The sequence below is a fragment of the Cucurbita moschata genome, unplaced genomic scaffold (assembly GCF_002738365.1).
Source record: "Cucurbita moschata cultivar Rifu unplaced genomic scaffold, Cmos_1.0 Cmo_Scf00011, whole genome shotgun sequence".
Taxonomy (NCBI): Eukaryota; Viridiplantae; Streptophyta; class Magnoliopsida; order Cucurbitales; family Cucurbitaceae; genus Cucurbita; species Cucurbita moschata.
The window spans coordinates 4,196,237-4,216,469 of record NW_019268527.1 but is presented as its reverse complement, the minus strand read 5'-3'; the positions used below and the strand labels follow the sequence as shown (position 1 = coordinate 4,216,469).

The 20,233-nt window shown below is 38.6% G+C and overlaps 4 protein-coding genes and 2 long non-coding RNA genes across 11 annotated transcripts; 2 read left to right on the top strand and 4 right to left on the bottom strand.

Moving 5' to 3' along the window:
* Nucleotides 1-27: 27 nt before the first annotated feature.
* Nucleotides 28-881, bottom strand: LOC111449310. 2 transcript variants are annotated; one of them, XR_002711579.1, is made up of 3 exons: nucleotides 794-881; nucleotides 539-704; nucleotides 28-237 (listed from the first exon to the last, which is right to left on the bottom strand). It is a non-coding gene; the product is annotated as an uncharacterized LOC111449310 (long non-coding RNA). The 2 variants fall into 2 exon arrangements; XR_002711578.1 differs by having other exon boundaries at nucleotides 28-228.
* A 320-nt stretch (nucleotides 882-1,201) lies between these two features.
* On the top strand, nucleotides 1,202-5,439 carry LOC111449298 (putative U-box domain-containing protein 42). The gene is made up of 3 exons (XM_023089139.1): nucleotides 1,202-2,387; nucleotides 2,479-2,785; nucleotides 3,577-5,439. Exons 1-3 carry the CDS (start codon nucleotides 1,233-1,235, stop codon nucleotides 5,169-5,171), a joined length of 3,057 nt encoding a protein of 1,018 aa, XP_022944907.1. The 5' UTR covers nucleotides 1,202-1,232; the 3' UTR covers nucleotides 5,172-5,439.
* LOC111449309 lies at nucleotides 1,920-5,920 on the bottom strand. The gene is made up of 5 exons (XR_002711577.1): nucleotides 5,764-5,920; nucleotides 5,428-5,618; nucleotides 5,220-5,287; nucleotides 4,536-4,635; nucleotides 1,920-2,306 (listed from the first exon to the last, which is right to left on the bottom strand). It is a non-coding gene; the product is annotated as an uncharacterized LOC111449309 (long non-coding RNA).
* Nucleotides 5,921-5,986: 66 nt separating this feature from the next.
* Nucleotides 5,987-8,879, top strand: LOC111449306. Its single transcript, XM_023089150.1, has 5 exons — nucleotides 5,987-7,046; nucleotides 7,237-7,823; nucleotides 8,020-8,128; nucleotides 8,194-8,514; nucleotides 8,592-8,879. Exons 1-5 carry the CDS (start codon nucleotides 6,894-6,896, stop codon nucleotides 8,634-8,636), a joined length of 1,215 nt encoding a protein of 404 aa, XP_022944918.1. The 5' UTR covers nucleotides 5,987-6,893; the 3' UTR covers nucleotides 8,637-8,879.
* Nucleotides 7,606-12,122, bottom strand: LOC111449301 (putative pentatricopeptide repeat-containing protein At1g68930). 2 transcript variants are annotated; one of them, XM_023089144.1, is made up of 3 exons: nucleotides 11,995-12,122; nucleotides 9,172-11,883; nucleotides 7,606-7,675 (listed from the first exon to the last, which is right to left on the bottom strand). In XM_023089144.1, the coding sequence occupies exon 2, from the start codon at nucleotides 11,873-11,875 to the stop codon at nucleotides 9,644-9,646; it is 2,232 nt and encodes a 743-aa protein (XP_022944912.1). In that variant the 5' UTR covers nucleotides 11,876-11,883; nucleotides 11,995-12,122; the 3' UTR covers nucleotides 7,606-7,675; nucleotides 9,172-9,643. The 2 variants fall into 2 exon arrangements, with proteins under 2 accessions (XP_022944912.1, XP_022944911.1); XM_023089143.1 differs by having other exon boundaries at nucleotides 9,172-12,122.
* A 537-nt stretch (nucleotides 12,123-12,659) lies between these two features.
* On the bottom strand, nucleotides 12,660-17,216 carry LOC111449219 (transcription factor bHLH49-like). Of its 4 annotated transcripts, none has more exons than XM_023089018.1 (9): nucleotides 16,895-17,216; nucleotides 15,717-16,630; nucleotides 15,376-15,606; nucleotides 15,235-15,300; nucleotides 15,094-15,162; nucleotides 14,039-14,110; nucleotides 13,765-13,965; nucleotides 13,600-13,687; nucleotides 12,660-13,509 (listed from the first exon to the last, which is right to left on the bottom strand). In XM_023089018.1, exons 2-9 carry the CDS (start codon nucleotides 16,488-16,490, stop codon nucleotides 13,469-13,471), a joined length of 1,542 nt encoding a protein of 513 aa, XP_022944786.1. In that variant the 5' UTR covers nucleotides 16,491-16,630; nucleotides 16,895-17,216; the 3' UTR covers nucleotides 12,660-13,468. The 4 variants fall into 4 exon arrangements, with proteins under 4 accessions (XP_022944786.1, XP_022944787.1, XP_022944785.1 ...); XM_023089019.1 differs by having other exon boundaries at nucleotides 15,717-16,567; XM_023089017.1 differs by having other exon boundaries at nucleotides 16,913-17,216.
* Nucleotides 17,217-20,233: the final 3,017 nt, after the last annotated feature.

Sequence of the window (20,233 nt, the reverse complement as noted above, 5' to 3'; positions counted from 1 at the left end):
AAAAAAAAAAAAAAAAAAAAAAAAAAAAAAAAAAAAAAAAAAGGGCCTACTCTTCCTGTTGGACATGTGCTGATCAAGACTGACCCAGATTAGTTGCTCATCTTGATGGTTGAATTTCCCATTATTTGGCTGCTTACCATAACCTGCCTTTTGACTTGAAACTTTAAGCACGTTGAGGGCTGAAGAACTTTCTGTAGATAAGAATCCATGGCATGAAAATCCCAGAATCTGCAAAGACTTGAAAACGAACCTTGTTCTGAGAGAATACCATGAACAAATCTCCAGAAAACTACACTGATCTCTAACCACATTCAATCTACCAATAGGAAAACAGAATCATGGGACTCAGTTATTAATTCAACTGTCATTTTCTTAATTGGGTGATCTTCTAGTAAAGAAACATTATAAATCTCAATTTACTCTATTCAATCTGCCGCTGGATCTGACCCAGTCTTCTTTTCTAACACTTTAGTCTTCCCTATCAGTTTTTCAACCTCCAATATAAAATCATTTACATAAAGGAACTAAATCCACTAACCTTCACGTTAAGATGTCTGTCTTTTTTCACCTTCAAACTTTCCCTTTCTCCCCTTGAGCTCGAAACCCAGATGGAGGACGGACAGAAACCAATTCGTGTAGGTCTTCGTGAAGAAAGGAGAAAGGCCTTTTTGACATCGAGCTAATGCAGTGTCCAAGATCTACAACTGACAGAATGACTCGTATAAATTTTTTTTGAGTTTGGCCCCCCAGAGAAAACATCTCAAGATAATCATGCTATAGGTTTGTCTGATACCTTTTGCCACAAGAGGAACCCTCTCGATAGAGCCATCAGCTTTGTTTTTCGGGTATATGCCCACAGCCAACCGTACGTTTACTCGATCGAAGGCAATATAAGTGCCAATTTGGGAATTTGATTCAATAAAAGTACCTGCGAGCTGGTCTGCAATGGTAATCATTGAGCAAGTAGCAGCTTCAAGTTAACAGGATCTACGGTGATTTGGGATCATATCAACAAGCTTGAATCAAGGTATCTCAGACTTTTGTATTCACTGTTCATAACAAAACATCTGATCTCATCTTCTTTTTCTACACATACTCTGAAGTTTTTCTTTCTTCAAACCAGAAGAGTTTGGAAGAACTGCGCATGATTTGGCATATGATTGTATGATCCCCAAAGTTCTGTATCTATTGAATGATACTGATTCTGCATCAAAGCCAGTAAGCAGTGGCATATGATAGGAAATGTGTACTCTTCAAAGGGAAATCACATGGCCACCATGAAAACAAACCCAAATATGTCCATGGCTGAACTTATCTTAGCTTCCATCTCAAAAATCATAGATTCCACAGCGTGCACTGAAGAACATGGAGATTTTATTGAGATTGGAAGCTACTTTTATCGAGCATCTATGGCCATTATAGAGCTACAAGCAATAGACCCAATAAGATTTGATGAAATCCTCCAATCTCTAAACAAAAGCATCAATTTTGCAAAGGATCTTCTGGAGAAGTTCTTGACAGGCATTCAACAAGCCTCAGATTCTGAACCCATTAGCATCATAGATCCACTAAAAGAGCTGATAAAACAAATGGGTGAATGCTTGAACAAGGTAGCAACCTATAGTTTTGAAGATCAGAATTATGTGAAAATGGCTATTCTATCACTTTCAGATGAGATGCAGAATATATCCTCTAAAATTGTCACAGCTCAAGCCATAATTAACGAGCAAGAGATGCGAGCTTCTTCGTCGGAGGAACAACCAGAAGTTATTGAAAATGATCTGTACCCCATTGACATGGACTGGGACACAAACAATACACAATCCCCAGTTGAGTCAGAGTTGAGTGAAGCTGTTAAGTATAGAAATGTCACAGAAGTTTCGACAAAACGACCCTCGACAGCTAACTACATAGAGCCTCTTTTTGAGACCTTCATCTGTCCTTTGACGAAAGACATCATGGATGATCCGGTTAGCCTTGAAACGGGAGTGACATACGAAAGAAAAGCAATCGTCGAGTGGTTTGAAGAGTTTGAAGAATCTGAGGAAGTTTTCTGCCCAGTCACAGGGCAAAAGCTTGTGTCCAAAGCTGTTAATTCAAACAGAGCTCTGAAGTCTACAATAGACAAATGGAAGGAACGTAATGAGATAGCAACAATCAAAGTCGCCCGAGCCGCTCTGTCCCTAGCCAGTTCAGATGCAATGGTGCTCGAGGCAATCGAAGACCTGTCAAGCATCAGCAAAGGAAAGCAGTTCAACATAGAACGGATCTTCGATTTTGAGATGTTACCTTTGCTCGTCGAGTGTCTGGAGTACAGAAACAAAGATGTTAGATATGCAGTTCTTGAGTTATTGCATCAAATGGCAGAAATCAATGAAGACAACAAGGTTCAAATTCACTACAACTGTCTTATTATTATATAAAACAAACAAAAGTGCAGAAGTTTGGACACATCATTTACTATTTCTTATTATGCAGAAGATAATCTGTAACCAATTGGACATGTCAAGAATGGTCAATCTCCTATCAAGTGGTCACAGGTCAATCCGGAACACATCTTTGCTTCTGTTGCATGAGCTTTCAAGAACACAGTCATTGACTGATCAAATTGGTTCAGTAACTGGGGGGATTTCGATGCTGATTGTCATGAAGGACGATAGGTCTGATGAATTTGCTTCAGAAAAGGCAGATGAAACCTTGAGAAACTTAGAGACATCTCCAACTAATATCAAGCTCATGGCAGAATATGGACTCATGGAGCCCCTAGTAAGGTATCTTACTGAAGGTAAGTGTAAAATTCTCATGCTCCCAACTTAAAAATCATTAAATGTACATAACAGGTAGCATGGAAATTGGTTGCTAATTCAACGATCAAACTTTGTTAGAATCCATGACCTCCACAATGGTATTATATTGTCCACTTTGAGAATAGGCTCTCATCGCTTTGCTTTTGGTTTTCTCAAAAGGCGTCATACCAGTGGAGATAGTATTCCTTACTTATAAACTCATAATCTTCCTCTTAATTAGCCAACGTGGGACTACTCCTTTCAATAATCCTCAATAATCCTTCCCTCGAACAAAGTACACCATATAGCCTCCCTTGAGGCATAGGGAGCCCTCGAATACTCTCCCCCTTAATCGAGGCTCAACTCCTTCTTTGGAGCTCTCGAACAAAGTACCCCCTTTGTTTGATACTTGAGTCACTTTTGACTACACCTTCGAGGCTACCAACTTCTTTGTTCGACACTTGAGGATTCGATTAACATGGCTAAATTAAGGGCATGACTCTGATACCATGTTAGAAACCACAATCTCCACGATGGTATGATATTGTCCATTTTGAGCATAATCTTTCGTGGCTTTACTTTTGGTTTCCCCAAAAGGCCTCATACCAATGGAGATGGTGTTCCTTACTTATAAACTCGTGATCTTCCTCTTAATTAGCCAATGTGGGACTACTCCTTTCAATAATCCTCAACACACTTCACCTCAGAATTTAATATTGTTTTTGTTGCATTTAAACTCGAAGCAAGTAAATAGGGACGATTTCAAAACAATTACGTCATTTAAATACAGGTAATGAGTGGATGAGAATAGAAATGGCAAGCTATCTTGGGGAGATTGTTATTAGACAAGATTGTATGGCATATGTAGCTGAGAAGGCCTCTCCAGCTCTTGTCGATATGGTGCACGAAGGAGATACACTTGTCCGAAATGCGGCATTTAAAGCTTTATTGCAAATTTCATCTCACAGACCTAATGGTGAAATACTTGCAAAAGCTGGAACTGTACAAGTCATGGCTGAAGAGATTTTCACTCGTACCATCTGTGATGAACTTAATGATCCAAAAACAGAAGCAGCTGAAATTCTGGCAAATATATGCGAGTCCAGTCTCGATCTCGAGACACTTCAAGTTAATGCTCATGGCTCCACTATGAGCTCAGATTATATAGTCTACAACATCATCGACTTGCTCGATATCTCGACCCCAGATGAATTTAGCAAGAGCCTCATTAGAATACTATTATGCTTGACAAAATCTCCAAAAACAATGGACACCATTGTTTTAGGGGTAAAAAGCACTGAAGCTTGTGATACCCTCATAGTGTTCCTCAATAGCCCAGATGAAGAACTTGGAATTGTGGCAATAAAACTGCTTATATCACTGTGCCCTTACATGGGCTTCACAGTAGCAGAAAGACTCTGTGAAACCAGTGATCAAGTGGAGAATCTTATCAGTAGCATTACTTGGACAGACCAAGTCACAGAGAGGCAGGCACTTTCAGCAACATTCTTAGCAAAACTACCTCACCAGAGCCTGACTCTAAACACCCTTCTTGTGAACAAGAACATTGTGTCCAAGATCATGGAAACAATCGATCAAATACCGAGCGGTGGAATGGGAATGAACAGGTATGCAAGTACTTTGCTAGAGGGTTCGGTGGGGATTCTTGTCAGATTCACATCAACACTTCATGATCCACAAATGTTGTTTATAGCAAAATTTCACAATTTTACATCAGTATTTACTAACCTGCTGGCGCAAACATCAAGTGATGAAGTTCAAAAGCTATCCGCCATTGGGTTGGAGAAACTCTCATCAGCATCCATGAGTCTATCAAAGCCCCTAGACACTAAAAGAAAAACGGTCATAAAATTTCTCCACATACCCAAGCTTCTATCGCTAGGTTCATCAAAGAAGGGTCAGTTACGAGTATGCCCAGTTCATAAAGGGGCTTGCTCTTCACAAAACACATTCTGTTTAGTCCATGCAAAGGCAATTGAAAGGCTATTGAGGTGTTTAGACAATGAGAAGGAAGAGGTGGCTGAGGCAGCTCTGTCAGCCATTTGTACGCTTGTGGATGACAAAGTGGATGTGGACAGAAGTGTGAGCCTACTAAACGAATTTGACACAATAAAGCATGTCCTGAATGTGGTGAGAATGCACGAGCAAGAATCTCTATGGCATAAATCCTTCTGGTTGATAGAGAAGTTCTTGCTCAAAGGCGGGGAAGACTCACTTTCCAATATATCACAGGACAGATCATTGCCTGCGATATTGGCGGCTGCTTCACATCAAGGGAGCAGCGAAACAAGGCAGATAGCTGAGAAGATATTGACCCATTTGAATATGGTACCAAATTTCTCTGCTCCTAACTATACTCTATGATTAGTGTATATTGACACTGTACAAATGAAAAGGAAAAAGTAAGTTTACCCAGTTCGTAGCTCCTCGAAATAAGCTGCTGGCTGCGTTTGCGAAGCTGGTTTAACTTCAGACATCACCTACAATATATCATCGTGTGATCAAAAGGGTGTCCTTCGAACAAGAAGGAAATGAATTCATAATAATTTGAGGTAAATTTGTAAGAACGATCGGCATATGCATGCCGAACTAGAACCCAAATAAAAGTGAGAAGGCTGACCTTTTCTCTTCAGCTTCATCTTGCTTGCAGCATGTCTGGATATATTAATCAAGGCGAAGATCATAATTTTAAAAGGAAAAACTTTGTTTATTTTAAAAATCAGATCTAACGATAATCCCTAAGAAACATGAACTTTAGATTGTGTTTTACACCACTTGAACATTTCAATACTGGTCGGATCATAAACACACCTTAACAGTATGATAGATATGTGTTAGACTCGAGCTATACTAAGTCAATGGGTTCAATATTTGTCAAATATGTCTTGAAGCAAAATACATTAAATACACTTTTTTGAAGCATATAAATGCATAAACGTAGAGGGAAAAGTCCTACCATTTTTAGCCGGTTGTGAGTGAGGAGGGATTCGAACCCCCGACACCATGATTCGTAGCCACGTATTCTAATCCTCTGAATTACAGGCTCTACTCCATCTCCACTGGATCGGTTCCCGAGGTACTACCCTAAAAAAATGAACCTTTCCTCTGCCCAACTATTTGTCCTGAATTTCATTATAGACCTGTATTAAAAATATTATATATTTTAATACATGTTTCATTTTTATTTTTATGACCCCACTTCTAAATTTTTTAAGAAATAATGTGTTACTATGTTTGTGGTCGTATTTGTGTTTTGAATCCATACCCGTTCTTGCTAGAATAATCACCAAAAAAAATACTTAAAATTTAAAAATAGTCATCTTATGCTTGTAATGAATATTAAACAAACAAAACATTTGGATGTCACCTTGCTTGACCAAAGCCTGAAAACCTGCATTTTCAACTTCATCTGTACCAGATAATAACATAACAGAGCAGGCGTAAGGCCGGCAATTGCGACTCATTGCAACCACCACCTCTTTCTTTGTATTAATTTCTAGTAATCTCTGTCGTGTTCTTTGTAAAAGTGCTTCGGTTTGGCCGTAGCAGTTGGAAAGGCTTCCATCCTTTCCATCTAATCTCTAATGATTTTCCCATCATCGTCTCTTTTAGAGGTGCCTGCTGACTCGTTCTCATTTCGCTAGGGATATGTTTTTTCTTGATATTCAAGATTTGACAGTCCTTTTCATCATTCATTTTGACAATATTTGTAGAGCATTTCTTAAGCAAATGAATATGACAGCATCAAGAACAGTTCTGAAAAAAACCCTTTGATATTGACGAAATCAAATGCATCACACTATTTTGTTCCTTGTCTCTAGATAAGACATGGTGGTGAAAAAGAAAACCCACCAAAAGTTGAACTGTTCAAAGTTGAATAACTCTCAAAATTGATGTTTTCTCGATATCCAGGTGAGTTCCTTGTTCACATTATGAACTCTCCTCTATATAAAGTCAAATTCCCATGTGGATCTTGTTGTTTACAAAGGCCAAACAGTCTACTAGGATAAGTTTGTAAGACTATAACAATATTTATAGTCCTGGGAGTGTCTAGCAGCAGGAATCATTAATCTTCCTCTTAAGAAAATGGCTTCTTTCTCTGTGGAGGATTTTGTGGGGAATGGGGTTCTCAAGGATCTGCTTCCGACTTTGCTGGAAGAAGGCTGGGATGATGTACCAACCTTGAAGGTTATGAATTCTGAGGATATGGATGCAATAAAGATGACACAACAACAGAAGGTTGGTAATCAGTACTTTTTCTTGTTCTAATACAGAAACACACTCCAACAATATGAGCAATTTCAGATGTCTATGTCTGTCTTGATTTCTGTAAGTAGAAACATGCATATATTTCATTTAAGTAATGAATTTGCATAGCTTATCAAAAGCCTTTTGAACAATTCATAGGCCCTTCATTTTGTTATGACAGGAAGCAGTGGAGATCAGAACGTACCTGCATGACAGATCTCTGATGCAGTACGGGGACAGGCTAGAGTCCTCAGGGAAGTGTTTGCCAGAACTTCTAAGCTTGAGCGTTGAAGATTTAACAGCTCAATTCCATATGAAGAGAGGCCACATAGCACGTTTCAAGGACAGAAACAGTTCATGTGCGGATCCCTTGATCAAAAAGTCTGATGCACCTTCTCCATCTACCAGCATCAAAAGGACTTATCAGTCTAACAGCTCAAAGCGGATGCAGAGTATGAGAAGCCGAACATTTCAGGACAAAAAAATTGAGGAAGCTCTGAGCGATTTCAAGATTGAAGAAGGATATGTATTCAAGGGGATTGTTGCAGCAGAACCAGCCGGCCATAGGGCCTGCGCTTGTGTGCAACCTCCTCCTATTGTTGACAAAGTTGCTCCTTATTCTGCCATTGAAAACATATCCATTCAGAAATTAACTCCCGAGTATAAGATTGGAATGGAGCGTTTGGTGAAAACTAAGACTCCCCCAATGAAAGCTTCAGCACTATGGCAGAATAAGCCTGCAATAATCCTCTGTATTAGACGTCCTGGGTAAGTTTAAACATGTTTTTTCTAGACCTGGCTTTAAATTGCAGACCACTAACTTTTGACACAAACTTAAAAGGCACAAACGAAAAGAGACTCCCTAGCTCCTGTAGATGTGTTTCATGTCACTTTTCTATATTGTTAATGGGGTTTGAGCCATCTAGAGGGAAAGTGATACTTAAATCTCTGAGTTTGAAAACAGGTGTATCATGTGCAGAGCAGAAGCTCACCAGCTATATACCAGAAAACCGGTATTTGATGCACTGGGATTTCAACTATTTGCTGTAATTCACGAACACATAGAATCAGAGGTATTCATAAAACTTTAAGCTCCTTCTACCCACCAATCTGTTTGGCTGAAATTTTGGTGATGCAGGTGAAGGACTTCTGGCCCAGGTACTGGGGAGGCACTGTAATCTTTGACCATGGTAGAGGATTCTTCAAAGCCCTAGGTGGTGGCAAATTAATGAAGGACAAATTCCTATCTGGATTTCTTTTCAACCCTCGAGCCATAGCAAATTATAAGCGTGCAAAAGCTATGGGAGTGAAGCAAAACTTCAACGGAGAAGGAGAAATTAAGGGTGGTCTGTTCATTCTTGGCACAGCGAAGAGTGGTATTGCTTACCAGTTTATTGAGCGGAACTTTGGGGACTGGGCACCTCTTTCTGAAGTAATTAACATCTGTACAAAATTACAGGTAACTCTTGCTGCTGTCTCTAACCTTCTCCAGTATTAAGATCGTATTGTAATCACCTATTCTTTCACATGATACAGAGCCAATCACAAGTTCCAGGGTCATCCATCGAAACATCCCAATAAGATAACCGAAGTTTATCCCTAGTGTACTACAAATTCTCATCTGGAGTTTCTATATGGTTCGCAGTTGATACTTTCAACAACATATAAGAAATGTTGCCATCTTTCATCGTTCCTTTTTCTCAGATGTGCTTTAATTAATTTATCTGGCCTGGCTGTGTTGTACAGAAGAGCTTTAGTGATTGCTATGCTTGTTCTTATCATTTGACAACTTCATATGTACCAACTGGGTCTAGTTTGAAACAATTTCTGCTCTGATAATTAACAGGGGAATCAACATACTGCTATGCATTATTCTAAAACCTTCAGTAATGGAGGAACGGATAAAAGCGTCTTTATTGAAGAAAAAAACTTATTGAGTAAAGGAAAGGTACAATACAACAAGACAATAACCCACTAAGAAGCTACGAGTGTCTAAGAAAAAAAAATATCCATTGGGAAGAATATCACAATTCCAAACAATTGCGCATTAATCATATTCGACCTTCAAAAAAGGAAAAATGATGTTTGAGAAAAATATAACTTCATTAAATATTACCTTGAGAACAAGAGTGAAAAGTGAGGGAAGTTGTTTCCTGAACTGTTGTAAATAATTTTCTGTGGAGATGCAGCAAAGAATGGCCTGTTCCAAACCCATTTCCTCATCGGAATCAATCCGCAGAAAAGGTGTCAAAACCACTTAAGAAACACAGATCAAATAGTTGTGTCGCCATTCTACTTGCAGCTTGCAGCCGAAATAGAGCACTTGGCCTCCATCATTTAAAGCAACCATCAGATTTTACACAAGTTAGAAGTATCTCCAATATTTATCAGATGAATTCATTTCAATACCACTTCTAGATTACTGAACGGTGTGAAACTCATGGCTCATAACATAAAATATGGCACAACAATTATACACATTCGAGATGGATGGTAGGTCTCACACTCGCATAAAACTGAGTTTGTTACTTGCATAACAATTATGAGGTTTCAACATCTTCGAGTGAGGTTTTAGATCAGAAAAAAAGCTACCAGAAATCCCCACATGAACACACTCCATCCTTGAACAAATGGAAACGGACTGCATCCCTTACAAGTATCTCTCTCTGGGTGATCCTAGAAATGTACTTCGTGGCATTGTGGCAATCCCCACAGACCCTGAGATTTTTTACAACTTGAATTTGAAGGCCATCAGGTATAAATATCAAACCAAAGGCAATAGCAAGTTTTTCACTATGGTGATTAAGCATATTAATCTTCTCCGACTTCTCAACATCATGGAGAACGAAACTCATATTGGGCACATACCCTTCATCAATCATTTTTTGGTACAAACTTTCCAACTTGGCATATATCTGATCTGAAAATGGACTTGACCGGTCATCTGCTGAGAAAATATGCACTTTGTTTTTATATTTGATCCAACTGTATCCTGGTTCCTTTTTTACGCCCTTTTCTCTCATTCCTTTCCTCAATTTTGCTACATCATCCCATTTTCCTTTTGCAGCATAAATGCTTGATAATAAAACATAGCTAGCAGGGTTCTGTGGCTCTAGTTCATAAAGAGACTCAGCAGCCCATTTTCCAATTTCCAAATTCCCATTAAGTCTACAAGAACTCAGCAATGTTGCCCAACCGATAGCATCAGGACTGAAAGGCATCTGATTAATAAAGTTTTTTGCTTCTTCTAATCTCCCAGCTCGGCTAAGAAGATCAATCATGCATGTAAAGTGATCAGGGATTGGCGTAATTCCATGTTCTTTTACCATACATTCAAAATAATGATAACCTTTCTCCACTAAACCTGCTCTACTACAAGCTGATAGAACTCCAATGAAAGTAATTCCATCAGGTACCAAACCATGGGCCAACATTGTTTCGAACAAAGATATTGTTTCATTGGCTTTTCCAAATTGTGCATAACCTGAGATTAAAGCTGTCCAAGAAACTTCATCCCTGATTTTCATTTCATGAAACAACTGGTGGGCATATTTTATGCTTCCACATTTACCATATAGAGTGACAAAAGCATTTGAAACCGTAAGAAAACCAATTAAACCAGTAGCTAAAGCTTGGGCATGAAACTGGGCTCCCTCTTCTAGGCTTGCGAGGTTTGCACATGAGCTAATTACACTTCCTAGAGTAAAATCATCAGGATGAATATCATTTCTCTGCATATCACGAAATATCCTAACGGCTTCTTCACTGTAACCATTTTGGCCATAACCAACCAGCATGGCTGTCCATGATATTACATTCTTGTGCCTCATTTTTCTAAACACTGCTTCCGCATATTTTACATTCCGACACTTGCAATACATATCAACTAGAGCACTTCCTACGAAGATGTTATCTTGATAATCAGTCCTAATAATATAGGCGTGAATTTGCTTACCTTCACCTAGTGCCAGAACACCGCCACAAGCAGTCAACACACTCCCAAAGGTGAACTGATCCATGCCCAAACCTTCTGTTCTCATTTCTCCAAACTTGTGGATTGCTTCTTTGAACAAACCATTTTGGGTTAGCCCAGTTATGATCGTTGTCCATGTAATCGAATCTTTTTCTGGCATATTGTGAAACAATTGATCAGCTTCGATGATAAATCCACACCGCAAAAGACCAGTGATCATAGTATTGTATACAACTGTATTCTTCTCAGGCATCTCTTCAAAAATCCGTTTTGCATCATTGATGCATCCCGTTTTCGAGTACATATCTACCAAAGGACTGCCAACAAACTGATACGATTGATAACCAAATTTAAAAATTTGCCCATGAATCTGCCGACCCAATTCAACAAATCCTCGATTAGACGAGAGTATTAGCATAGTAGAGAATGTAATCCTATTCAAGTTTACCGACCCTTCCTCCAACATCATGTTATAAACTCTAACCGATTCGGAAATAAAATTACTACCCGCATACCCCGAGAGAAGCGAGTTCCAAGAGACCACATCATGCGTCGGCATGCGATTGAAGACCTCTTGCATCTCGTGGAGGTGACCCAATTTTGAGTACGCCGAAAGCAGCGTGTTCCATGAAAAAAGGTTTGGTTGAGGAATTTGATCGAACACATTCCGTGCATTCTTCCAGTTGCCAAGTTTCCCGTAGGTATTGATGAGATTATTAAACAGAAAAGTTTCTGGATTAGGTACAGTTCTGATGATGCGGCAGTGAAGCTTCTTAACATGAGCCTGATTCCGAGCTTCGCAGCAGAACTTAAGCACAGCAGCGTAGTAATTTGATGAACAAGTCATATTCCCTTCTAAAAATCCCCCCAAAAAAGAAAAGAACATGGCGGGAAAGAGCGTTGCGTTTAGATTAACAGTTCTCCAACAATCAAAAGCAAAAGGGTACTAATCCGAAGAAGAATTACCCGAATTCCTTTGGACTGTCGACCATTAGCGCTCCAAACTCATTTTTCTGCTCGCAAGATCCAGCACCAAGCCCAGTCCAAGTCCATTGATCCAATGCGCGCTACTTCGAACGCCCATGTCTCGGACCCAGATTTAATCATTTCTTCAAATAAATAATGCAACCTTTGTTAACCTTCCCGCTAAAAATATATTAACATTTTGAGTTTTTTTTTTTTTTTTAAACAAAATTTATTATTACTATTTTACCACTTTTGATAAAAATTAATTCAAAACCGACCATGAGTAGATTAACTAAATTTAGATATTTGAAATTTCCCTGTCCTAACTCACTTCACAACATCTTTTATATCGTTATCGACTTAAGCATGATAACAAAAATCATTACGAGTGAAAGATTTGAATCTATGACTACGTATAGGTCATAGTTTTGGAAGGTTATACCAAACCAGACCAAATCTAAGACATGACGGTAAATGACATCAGGACACAGAAAGAAGCATGGAAACGACGCCCAAAATCCAAACCCAGAAAAGACTAGGGCATACGGTGGGCATTTGGGAGAGTTGGGCCAATTGGGTGTCTTCATTCAAGCAACGGACCGAACGACTTCCTCCATCCAACATGAAAGCCAAAGATTCTTTTATATCGTTATCGACTTCCTCCATTCACAACATCTTTTATATCGTTATCAACTTAAGCATGATAACAACAATCATCACAAGTGAAAGGTTCGAATCTACGACCACGTACAAGAGATGGTTTTGGAAGGTTACATCGAACCAGAGCAAATTGAAGACATGACAGTAAATGACATCAGGACACAGAAAGAAGCACGGAAACGAAGCACAAAATCCAAACCCATAAAGGATCAGGGCCGACGGTGGGCATTTGACAAAGTCGGGTCAATCGGGTGTCTTCTTCATTCAAGCAACGGACCGAACGACTTCCACCACCCATGCCAAAGATTCTTTCATGCTTGATGCAGAAGAAAGCAGTAATAACAAACTCATCAAGTTCTTTACCAAGATACAGACATTTCATTGATCTCAACGTCAAAACTCAAATCCTTTAACACTAACTAAACAAGTTCCCTCTACAGAATTGTAAAAATTACAGCCAACCCACTTCAGCTCAGACACTATCAGCTGTGTTTATCAGCTGTTCCTCGGTTTCCAGACATCGAATCCTCGGCCTCTAAACATTGACCAAGGCAAGCACTCGCCTAGAATCCGAACCAACAAGAACAGAAACTGCTTCTCTATCAGGTCATTGAGTTCTTGGCGATTGTCGGGACTCGGGAGCTGATGTTCTGCCTCGGTTACCAGCTCGAGTATCACAGCTTCAAGTACGGTAATGGTATATTTCGCACAACCACGAAGTAGAAATAGTTCGTGGCGAAGTATCTCGTATAGTACTAATAGTAATGTACCTGTACATGAAGCAGAAATGGTTCATGGCATTTAAAAAGAACTTTCAGTGTTGTTCAACTTTTGTATTGCCTGGTGAATCAGATCCTGCAAGAACAGACCAATTTATATCTCAGTTCAATGACTTTATGATAGCGTTTTCGATGTCGATATCGTAAGGAGTAGCGTTTATTGTACCTTCAGCTGCTAAACCATTAGGGGCAGTGGACATCCCAAAGCTCATCTGCACAATGTTATGGAGTTCACCATCCCACATGTTCTTTATCTGTAGACACAACTTTTTATACATTTATTGATAAACATGCATAAAATTTTCATTCATTAAGGTAATTAAGGTGCTACCTGAGTCGGCTCCTTATATACCCCGGACCTCGGCGTCATCTGGGAACTTATTGTGCTTCTTCTTAACGTCTCGGAGCTCGCTATGGCAGGGAAACTGACTGGGATAAGTCCACGATGAGAGACATGAGGCGGGGGACAAGCAATGGGCATGCGTGAAGGAAATCCCAATGTCGACGAGGGACCAGCTCGAGATTGAAGAATCTAAGAGAAAATTATGTGTTAGAGCCAGAACATTCGTGATTTGATTTCCTTACGAACTCGAACTCGCACTTACATCTTTCTCTAGAAGTTCATCGATGTTAATATCCAACCTTGGATTGACGGTAGCGAGTTTCATTGATAAAAACTGCAAATGTCATGGATGTTTAAACAAAGATTTCGAGATTAGAAGTATAACAGCTCAAGCCTACTACTAACAGATATTGTCCGCTTTGACTCGTTACGTATCGCCGTCAGCCTCATGGTTTTAAAACACGCCTATTAGGGAAAGGTTTCCCCACCCTTATAAGGTATGCTTCGTTCCCCTCTCCAACCGATGTGGGATCTTACAATCCACCTTCTTTGAGGGCCTAGCGTCCTCGCTGGCACACCGCTCGGTGATTGGCTCTGATACTGTTTGTAACAGCCCAAGCCCACCGTTAACAGATATTATCCGTTTTGACTCGCTACGTATCGCCGTCAGCCTCACTGTTTTAAAACGCGTCTATTAGAGAAAGGTTTCCACACCCTTATAAGGTATGCTTCATTCCCTTCTCCAACCGATGTGGGATTTTACAATCCACCCTCTTTGAGGGCCCAGCATCCTCGCTGGCACACCGCTCGGTGACTGGCTCTGATACTATTTGTAACAGCCCAAGTCCACCGCTAGTAGATATTGTCCGTTTTGACCCGCTATGTATCGCCGTCAGCCTCACGGTTTTAAAACGCGTCTATTAGGGAGAGGTTTCCACACCCTTATAAAGTATACTTCGTTCCCCTCTCCAACCGATATGAGATCTTACAATCTACCCTCTTTGAGGGCCCAGCGTCCTCGCTGACTGGCTCTGATACCATTTATAACAGCCCAAGCCCACCGCAAACAAATATTGTCCGTTTTGACCTGCTACGTATCGCGTCAGCCTCACGGTTTTAAAACATGTCTGTTAGGGAGAGGTTTCCACACTCTTATAAGGTATGCTTCATTCCACTCTCCAACCGACATGGGATCTCAGAAGAAGTATATGTTACCAACTTCCTCAAGGTTCAGAGAAATCTCATATAGACCAACAGAAAAGATATCTATCTCAAGAATATACTAAAGCTGTGAAGCATATAAACGGATTTTCGTACCTCGACTTGTCGTTGCAGAGACTGAACATAGTTAATGATTTCATCGAGCATCACTGCCTTCCCAGTCACCTGAAAAAGAGTCGTGTGAACATTGATATCGATGTGATTCGACTGTCTAACGTACAAATTTAACCATCAAACCTTGCTGCAACCAGGCACTAGTTCTTGAAGAAATTTCATCCTCTCACTGATTTTCTCCCTCCTTACCTGTATTAGAACTCAAAGTCAGCATAGAAAAGTTACTCTAATATGCTTTGGAAGATTAAATGCAATATACATTACCCTTTCTGCAAGACTATGGCTGTTTGTCGCCTGGCCTCTTCGAGCTCGAACATGAATATACTCTTCCTTTGGTGGATCTAAAGGTTGAGACGCCTGTTTACCGTGCTTTACTGTACCCTTGTTTGCGGTCGAGCTCGGGTTTTGATCTCCCTTTAGCTGAGATTCAGTATTATCCTGAGCTGCAACACTAGTTTGTTGCAGAGGTCCATTGACTTGATCAAGTTCAGCCTTCTACTCAAAATAAAGGACAGCAAAGATTCAAAACTAACGAGCTAATTATCGATAAACTCTCCTCACCCAACACGAGCGGGCGAAAAAGAACAAGAACCATTAATTAGTACCTGTCCACTCCTTTTCCTTTTCTTTGCAGCGATGCCCTTAGCAGAAACTTCCTTACCTGCAACCTCTAACGTGCATGGCTCACCCGAACCATCGCCACCGCTAAGCTCAGATTCATTAGCAGAACCATCAACAGCATGTTTACAACAATCGTCCAATTTCAAAAGGCTTCCATGTGCTGCATTATGCAAAGAAACAGGCTTGGAAGCTTCACTGTTAACCGTATTTCCCTGGAATCGTCCTCCGGCTCGAGATACCGAACCTAACCCGTTTCGTCTAGGAACATCCTCCTGTCTCTCAGGCATTACTACTCCCATACCTCTAGAAAAAACGTCCATAGGCTCAGGAATATCAAAATGTCCAGTAACATCACCAAAATTTCCACCACTAAACCAGGAGAACCTGGCTGCACGCTCAATAAACGAAGAATCAGCTGGAAGTTGAGATAAGCTCGGCGGGATTGCATTAAGGTAACCTCCCCCTTTCAACATATTATTGGACAAGCTCCAGCTGATATCAAGTGTTTTGTCATTGTCACTGCTCAAAGGAATAGGACAGCCAATGGTCTTGTTAATTGCTATGTCGTTTGAAGTTCTACATATGTTATGTTCTTCGAGGAGTCCCAAGTTTTGAGAATTAGCTGCTTGTTCCCAAATGGTAGAGCTAAATGACTCAACCACATGAGCAGTGGAAGAAGAACAACCAGCCATATCCAAAGACATACAATCCTGTGGGCTACTTTCTACTCTAAATTGATCTCCGCCGCCAATATCCATTAGATGTATAAGCCACTCAACCTTTACAATTGCTACTCACTCCAAGCAGAATCTATGGGGTTTTCACAAGAAATAGCCTTAAACAAACGCACCCAATTCAAGAAATTAGATGCGGTGGTGGAAGAATGTGAAGCTTGAAACTGAAAGAACGAAACAAACCCAGAAGGGAGCATAAAAATGAAGCAACGAAGACATTATTTATGAAGCTACCATTTCCCAAGCCCCCAAAAGGCATGAGAAGCTAAAAACGACAGTTCAAAGAGAAGCAGAAGGGCAGTCAACTGATAAAAACAAAGAAGAGAGCATTGATTTCAGCACAATAAATAGACGTTCAAAGCCCTAAGTCAGTGAGTGAGCAGAAGAAGCAAAGGAAAACGGCACCAAAAGGAGCAAAAGAAAGATACCCATTTCAGATAATGTACCATTTTCAGTACTTCATAGCTCATTCAAACTGTTCTTCAAATAAACTCCATTGAATTTCGCCTTCATGTTCGAACCCCCTTTTCAGTTTTCAGCTCAGAGCCTCTCAGCCCCTGCTTCTGTCGCGCCTCACAGAGACGCTCACACAGAAAAGGAAGATTTTATAGCAACAGAGAGAGAGGGAGTGTAAATATATTCAAAGAAATGGGTGAAAGGGAAGCCACAATGGTAAAGCTTTGTGCATTTATAACAAGACTTGCATGAAAATGAGCGCTCTTGATCATTAAACCACGGCTGCTGCTGCTGCTGCTGCTGCTGCTGCAGCTGCGCACCAAAACCATTATATGAATAAAATAATATTGTTTTTTCTCATGTTTTGAATCTGAATTCATCTCAAATTTTCACCTCCCTTTATCAAAAAAGTTATAAATCTCTTAACTTTCAGCCTCCAACTTTCATTGAATCACAAACCCTTTTGCTATCCTATCATAAAAAGACACCCAAGGGTTAAATATTTTGTTATCTATATTATCACTTTACTGACATAACCTAAATGTGTGAAGCTCAACGAGAATCCAATAATTAAAGATTGAAACTTTAAGCATTCCAATGCTAAAATCACAAATGGGTCATCAAAAACATCTCCCTACGGTTCAAATCATAAACGAGATCTCACAAAAATGCATTCTTTATACGAGTATATGCATTTTAAAAGCCTTAAGAAAAAACTCAAAAGGAAAAATTCAAATAAGACAATATCTACTCTCAATGAGCTTAAGCTGTTACAAATGTTATCAGAACTAGACACCAAGCAATATGTCAGCGAGAAAATTGAGTTCCGAAGGAGGGTGGTCACCAGGCGGTGTGCCAGACGTTGGGCCCAAGATGGAAATTGATTGTTTGAGTTTGGTTGAAACTGTAGCTGAAGAGACTGGCTAGCTAAGCAGTAGCAGTAGCAGCAGGCTAGGTAGCAGGCAGCAGACAGTAAATATCATTGAAATGTACCACTCATAATTCATTTCAATAATATAAATTATTGTGGCCATTTATTAACTTACCCCAACCCAAATCCTTGCACATCCATATTTTCATTTCTTTAATTTTAAATTATTTTATTTTAATTTTTCTAATAAATCTTAAAATTAGTTATTTAAAAAAAAAATCAAATTTTTCTCGCTAAAATTTGAAAATATATTTATACGTTGTATAAAAATTTAATTCGTTACTAATATAAAGATTAATTTTAATAAATAAAAATAGAATAATTTTTTAATTGTTAAAATAAGAATAAAATCTTAATAAATAAATAAAAATTACATAAATTTAATTAAAATTTTGGGCCAAAATATTTGAAATTTAATTATACCGACTTATTTGTTGAAAATAAAGGAATTGCATTAAGGATATATCGATATTGTTGGACTTTCTTGGTGATTTAATGAAGCATAAAATAACAGTTGACACGAAAAAATTGGATTCCGCCACGTGGCCACGAGTTTTGCCAGATACTCGTGCATCCTCAACAAATACCAAAAAAAAAAAAATGTTTTATATTTTAAATTATTATAGATTTCATTTCATAATTTTAAAGTGAATATAAAAAATGATAGTCATGTTTATTTATTAATTTTAAGTTAATTAATGTTTAATTAATATTTTAGGATCCAACCGACGTGGGATCTCACAATCCACCTACCTTCAAGGTCTAGTGTCTTTGCTGGCACTCACAATCCGAACGAATTGGCTCTGATACCACTTGTCACAATCGCACTTTTAATGACAGCGGACTTACGATTGTGCGACACTCACTTTCCAATGAGAGGTGAGCTAAGCCAATTCGTTCTTGCATCGCTTACGCCCATGCGACGTATGCTCGAGCCTCTAGCCTGGGTTTTAAGAGAAGGTTTTAGAAAACGAGGGCAGAGAGAGATTTTTTAAAGAGACATTATATACGCAAGTAAGAGAGAAATAACAACGGCTTACAGTATATAACCTTGGATAGGGAGAAGTTGACAACTAGTCGTATCCCCCTATAGTACATTCTGAAGCATTTCATGTCTGACAGGCCTAGACATGATATTTCTAAAACGTCATACTTCCTAGAAATACAAGAGTAAAACACTAGAATATGAAAAGACATAAAGGGTTGGGCTTGTCACGGGCATGCGGCCATGGGCAACACACCTTGTTCCTCTCTCCAATATGGGATCTTACAATCACATGCATGGACTGACGTCACTAATTAGGTTAAGAAAATTAGGGGCATTACACTAAAAAAAATCGAGAATCGTTCACAGGGACTAAACAAAAAGGGAGCTTATTTCTCGAAAGACAAAAGATCAGTATAGCTAAACAGTAGTTAACACGTACCATCGACTAAGATGTTAAAAATTTGAATCTCGTATCTCAAATGACTAAAAAAAGCATTTTCTCGACTTTTGAGATGATTTTTTCCTATTTGACCACGAACTTGACCTAATCATAAATTTGTTATACAATTAATATGATTTTTATATATGTGTACGTCCTCGAAAATAGTACCTCTATAGTTATGCATTATTTGACTATTGATCTATGACATAAATATTATTTAAAGGTAATAGGACGCCTATTATAATTCGAAATGTTATATAAATATGATATTATATAATTTATAAGCTAAGGTTTAATACACAACAATTATTCCTTAATTGTTATTATTCCATTAATAAATATTTTGTCATATAATAAAATTGTTGTAATATTTTTTTTAATTAACTAAAATTCCATTTTTCGTTCATTATTTTTAATATTCAAGTAATTAAGAAAATTGATTGATTGGTTAAAATAAAAATGTGATAAATTAGTTTATATTATTATTAAAAATAATTAAACCATGACACATAATAATATATAATATTTTTAAATTGTAAAAAGAAAAACCTTAAAATTTTCAAAAGGGAGTCAAAGGAGTGGAATGGAAGGAAAAAAGGTAAACAAATCGGACGGTCAGGAAAGCATCAGAGATACGACGCATTGTTAGAGGAGTTGACTCATGAATTGTAAATTGACGTGGAAGAAAGTGCCAGCAGTGCAGTAATCGGCGGTGTGTCTAGATTTATATTATAATAATAATAATAATAAATGGTCTTTATTATTATTTTTCTTATACTTTTCTATTTTTTATTAATTTGATTATTATTTTAATTATAATATTTGTACATTAAAAAAAAAAAAACTAAATTTAAAGGAGGGTTTACATTAATCATATTTTACCGTCCCTCGTGAATCTCTCTGAAGGCATACTTGACATCTTCGGGTAGCTTTTTTTTTTTTTTTTTTTT

Bases quoted from the DNA above. Each gene is read 5' to 3' on its own strand.
- LOC111449219 (XM_023089018.1), bottom strand. From the start codon at position 16,490: ATGGATATTGGCGGCGGAGATCAATTTAGAGTAGAAAGTAGCCCACAG. The intron at 14,111-15,093 runs GTACGAAAATCC...TGACATTTGCAG, and splicing joins CTCTGCAACGACAAGTCGAG to TTTTTATCAATGAAACTCGC. The intron at 13,966-14,038 runs GTAAGTGCGAGT...ATTTTCTCTTAG, and splicing joins ATGAACTTCTAGAGAAAGAT to ATTCTTCAATCTCGAGCTGG.
- LOC111449301 (XM_023089143.1), bottom strand. From the start codon at position 11,914: ATGTTCTTTTCTTTTTTGGGGGGATTTTTAGAAGGGAATATGACTTGT.
- LOC111449298 (XM_023089139.1), top strand. From the start codon at position 1,233: ATGATAGGAAATGTGTACTCTTCAAAGGGAAATCACATGGCCACCATG. The intron at 2,388-2,478 runs GTTCAAATTCAC...CTTATTATGCAG, and splicing joins AAATCAATGAAGACAACAAG to AAGATAATCTGTAACCAATT. The intron at 2,786-3,576 runs GTAAGTGTAAAA...ATTTAAATACAG, and splicing joins AGTAAGGTATCTTACTGAAG to GTAATGAGTGGATGAGAATA.
- LOC111449306 (XM_023089150.1), top strand. From the start codon at position 6,894: ATGGCTTCTTTCTCTGTGGAGGATTTTGTGGGGAATGGGGTTCTCAAG. The intron at 7,047-7,236 runs GTTGGTAATCAG...TTGTTATGACAG, and splicing joins AGATGACACAACAACAGAAG to GAAGCAGTGGAGATCAGAAC. The intron at 7,824-8,019 runs GTAAGTTTAAAC...GTTTGAAAACAG, and splicing joins CTCTGTATTAGACGTCCTGG to GTGTATCATGTGCAGAGCAG.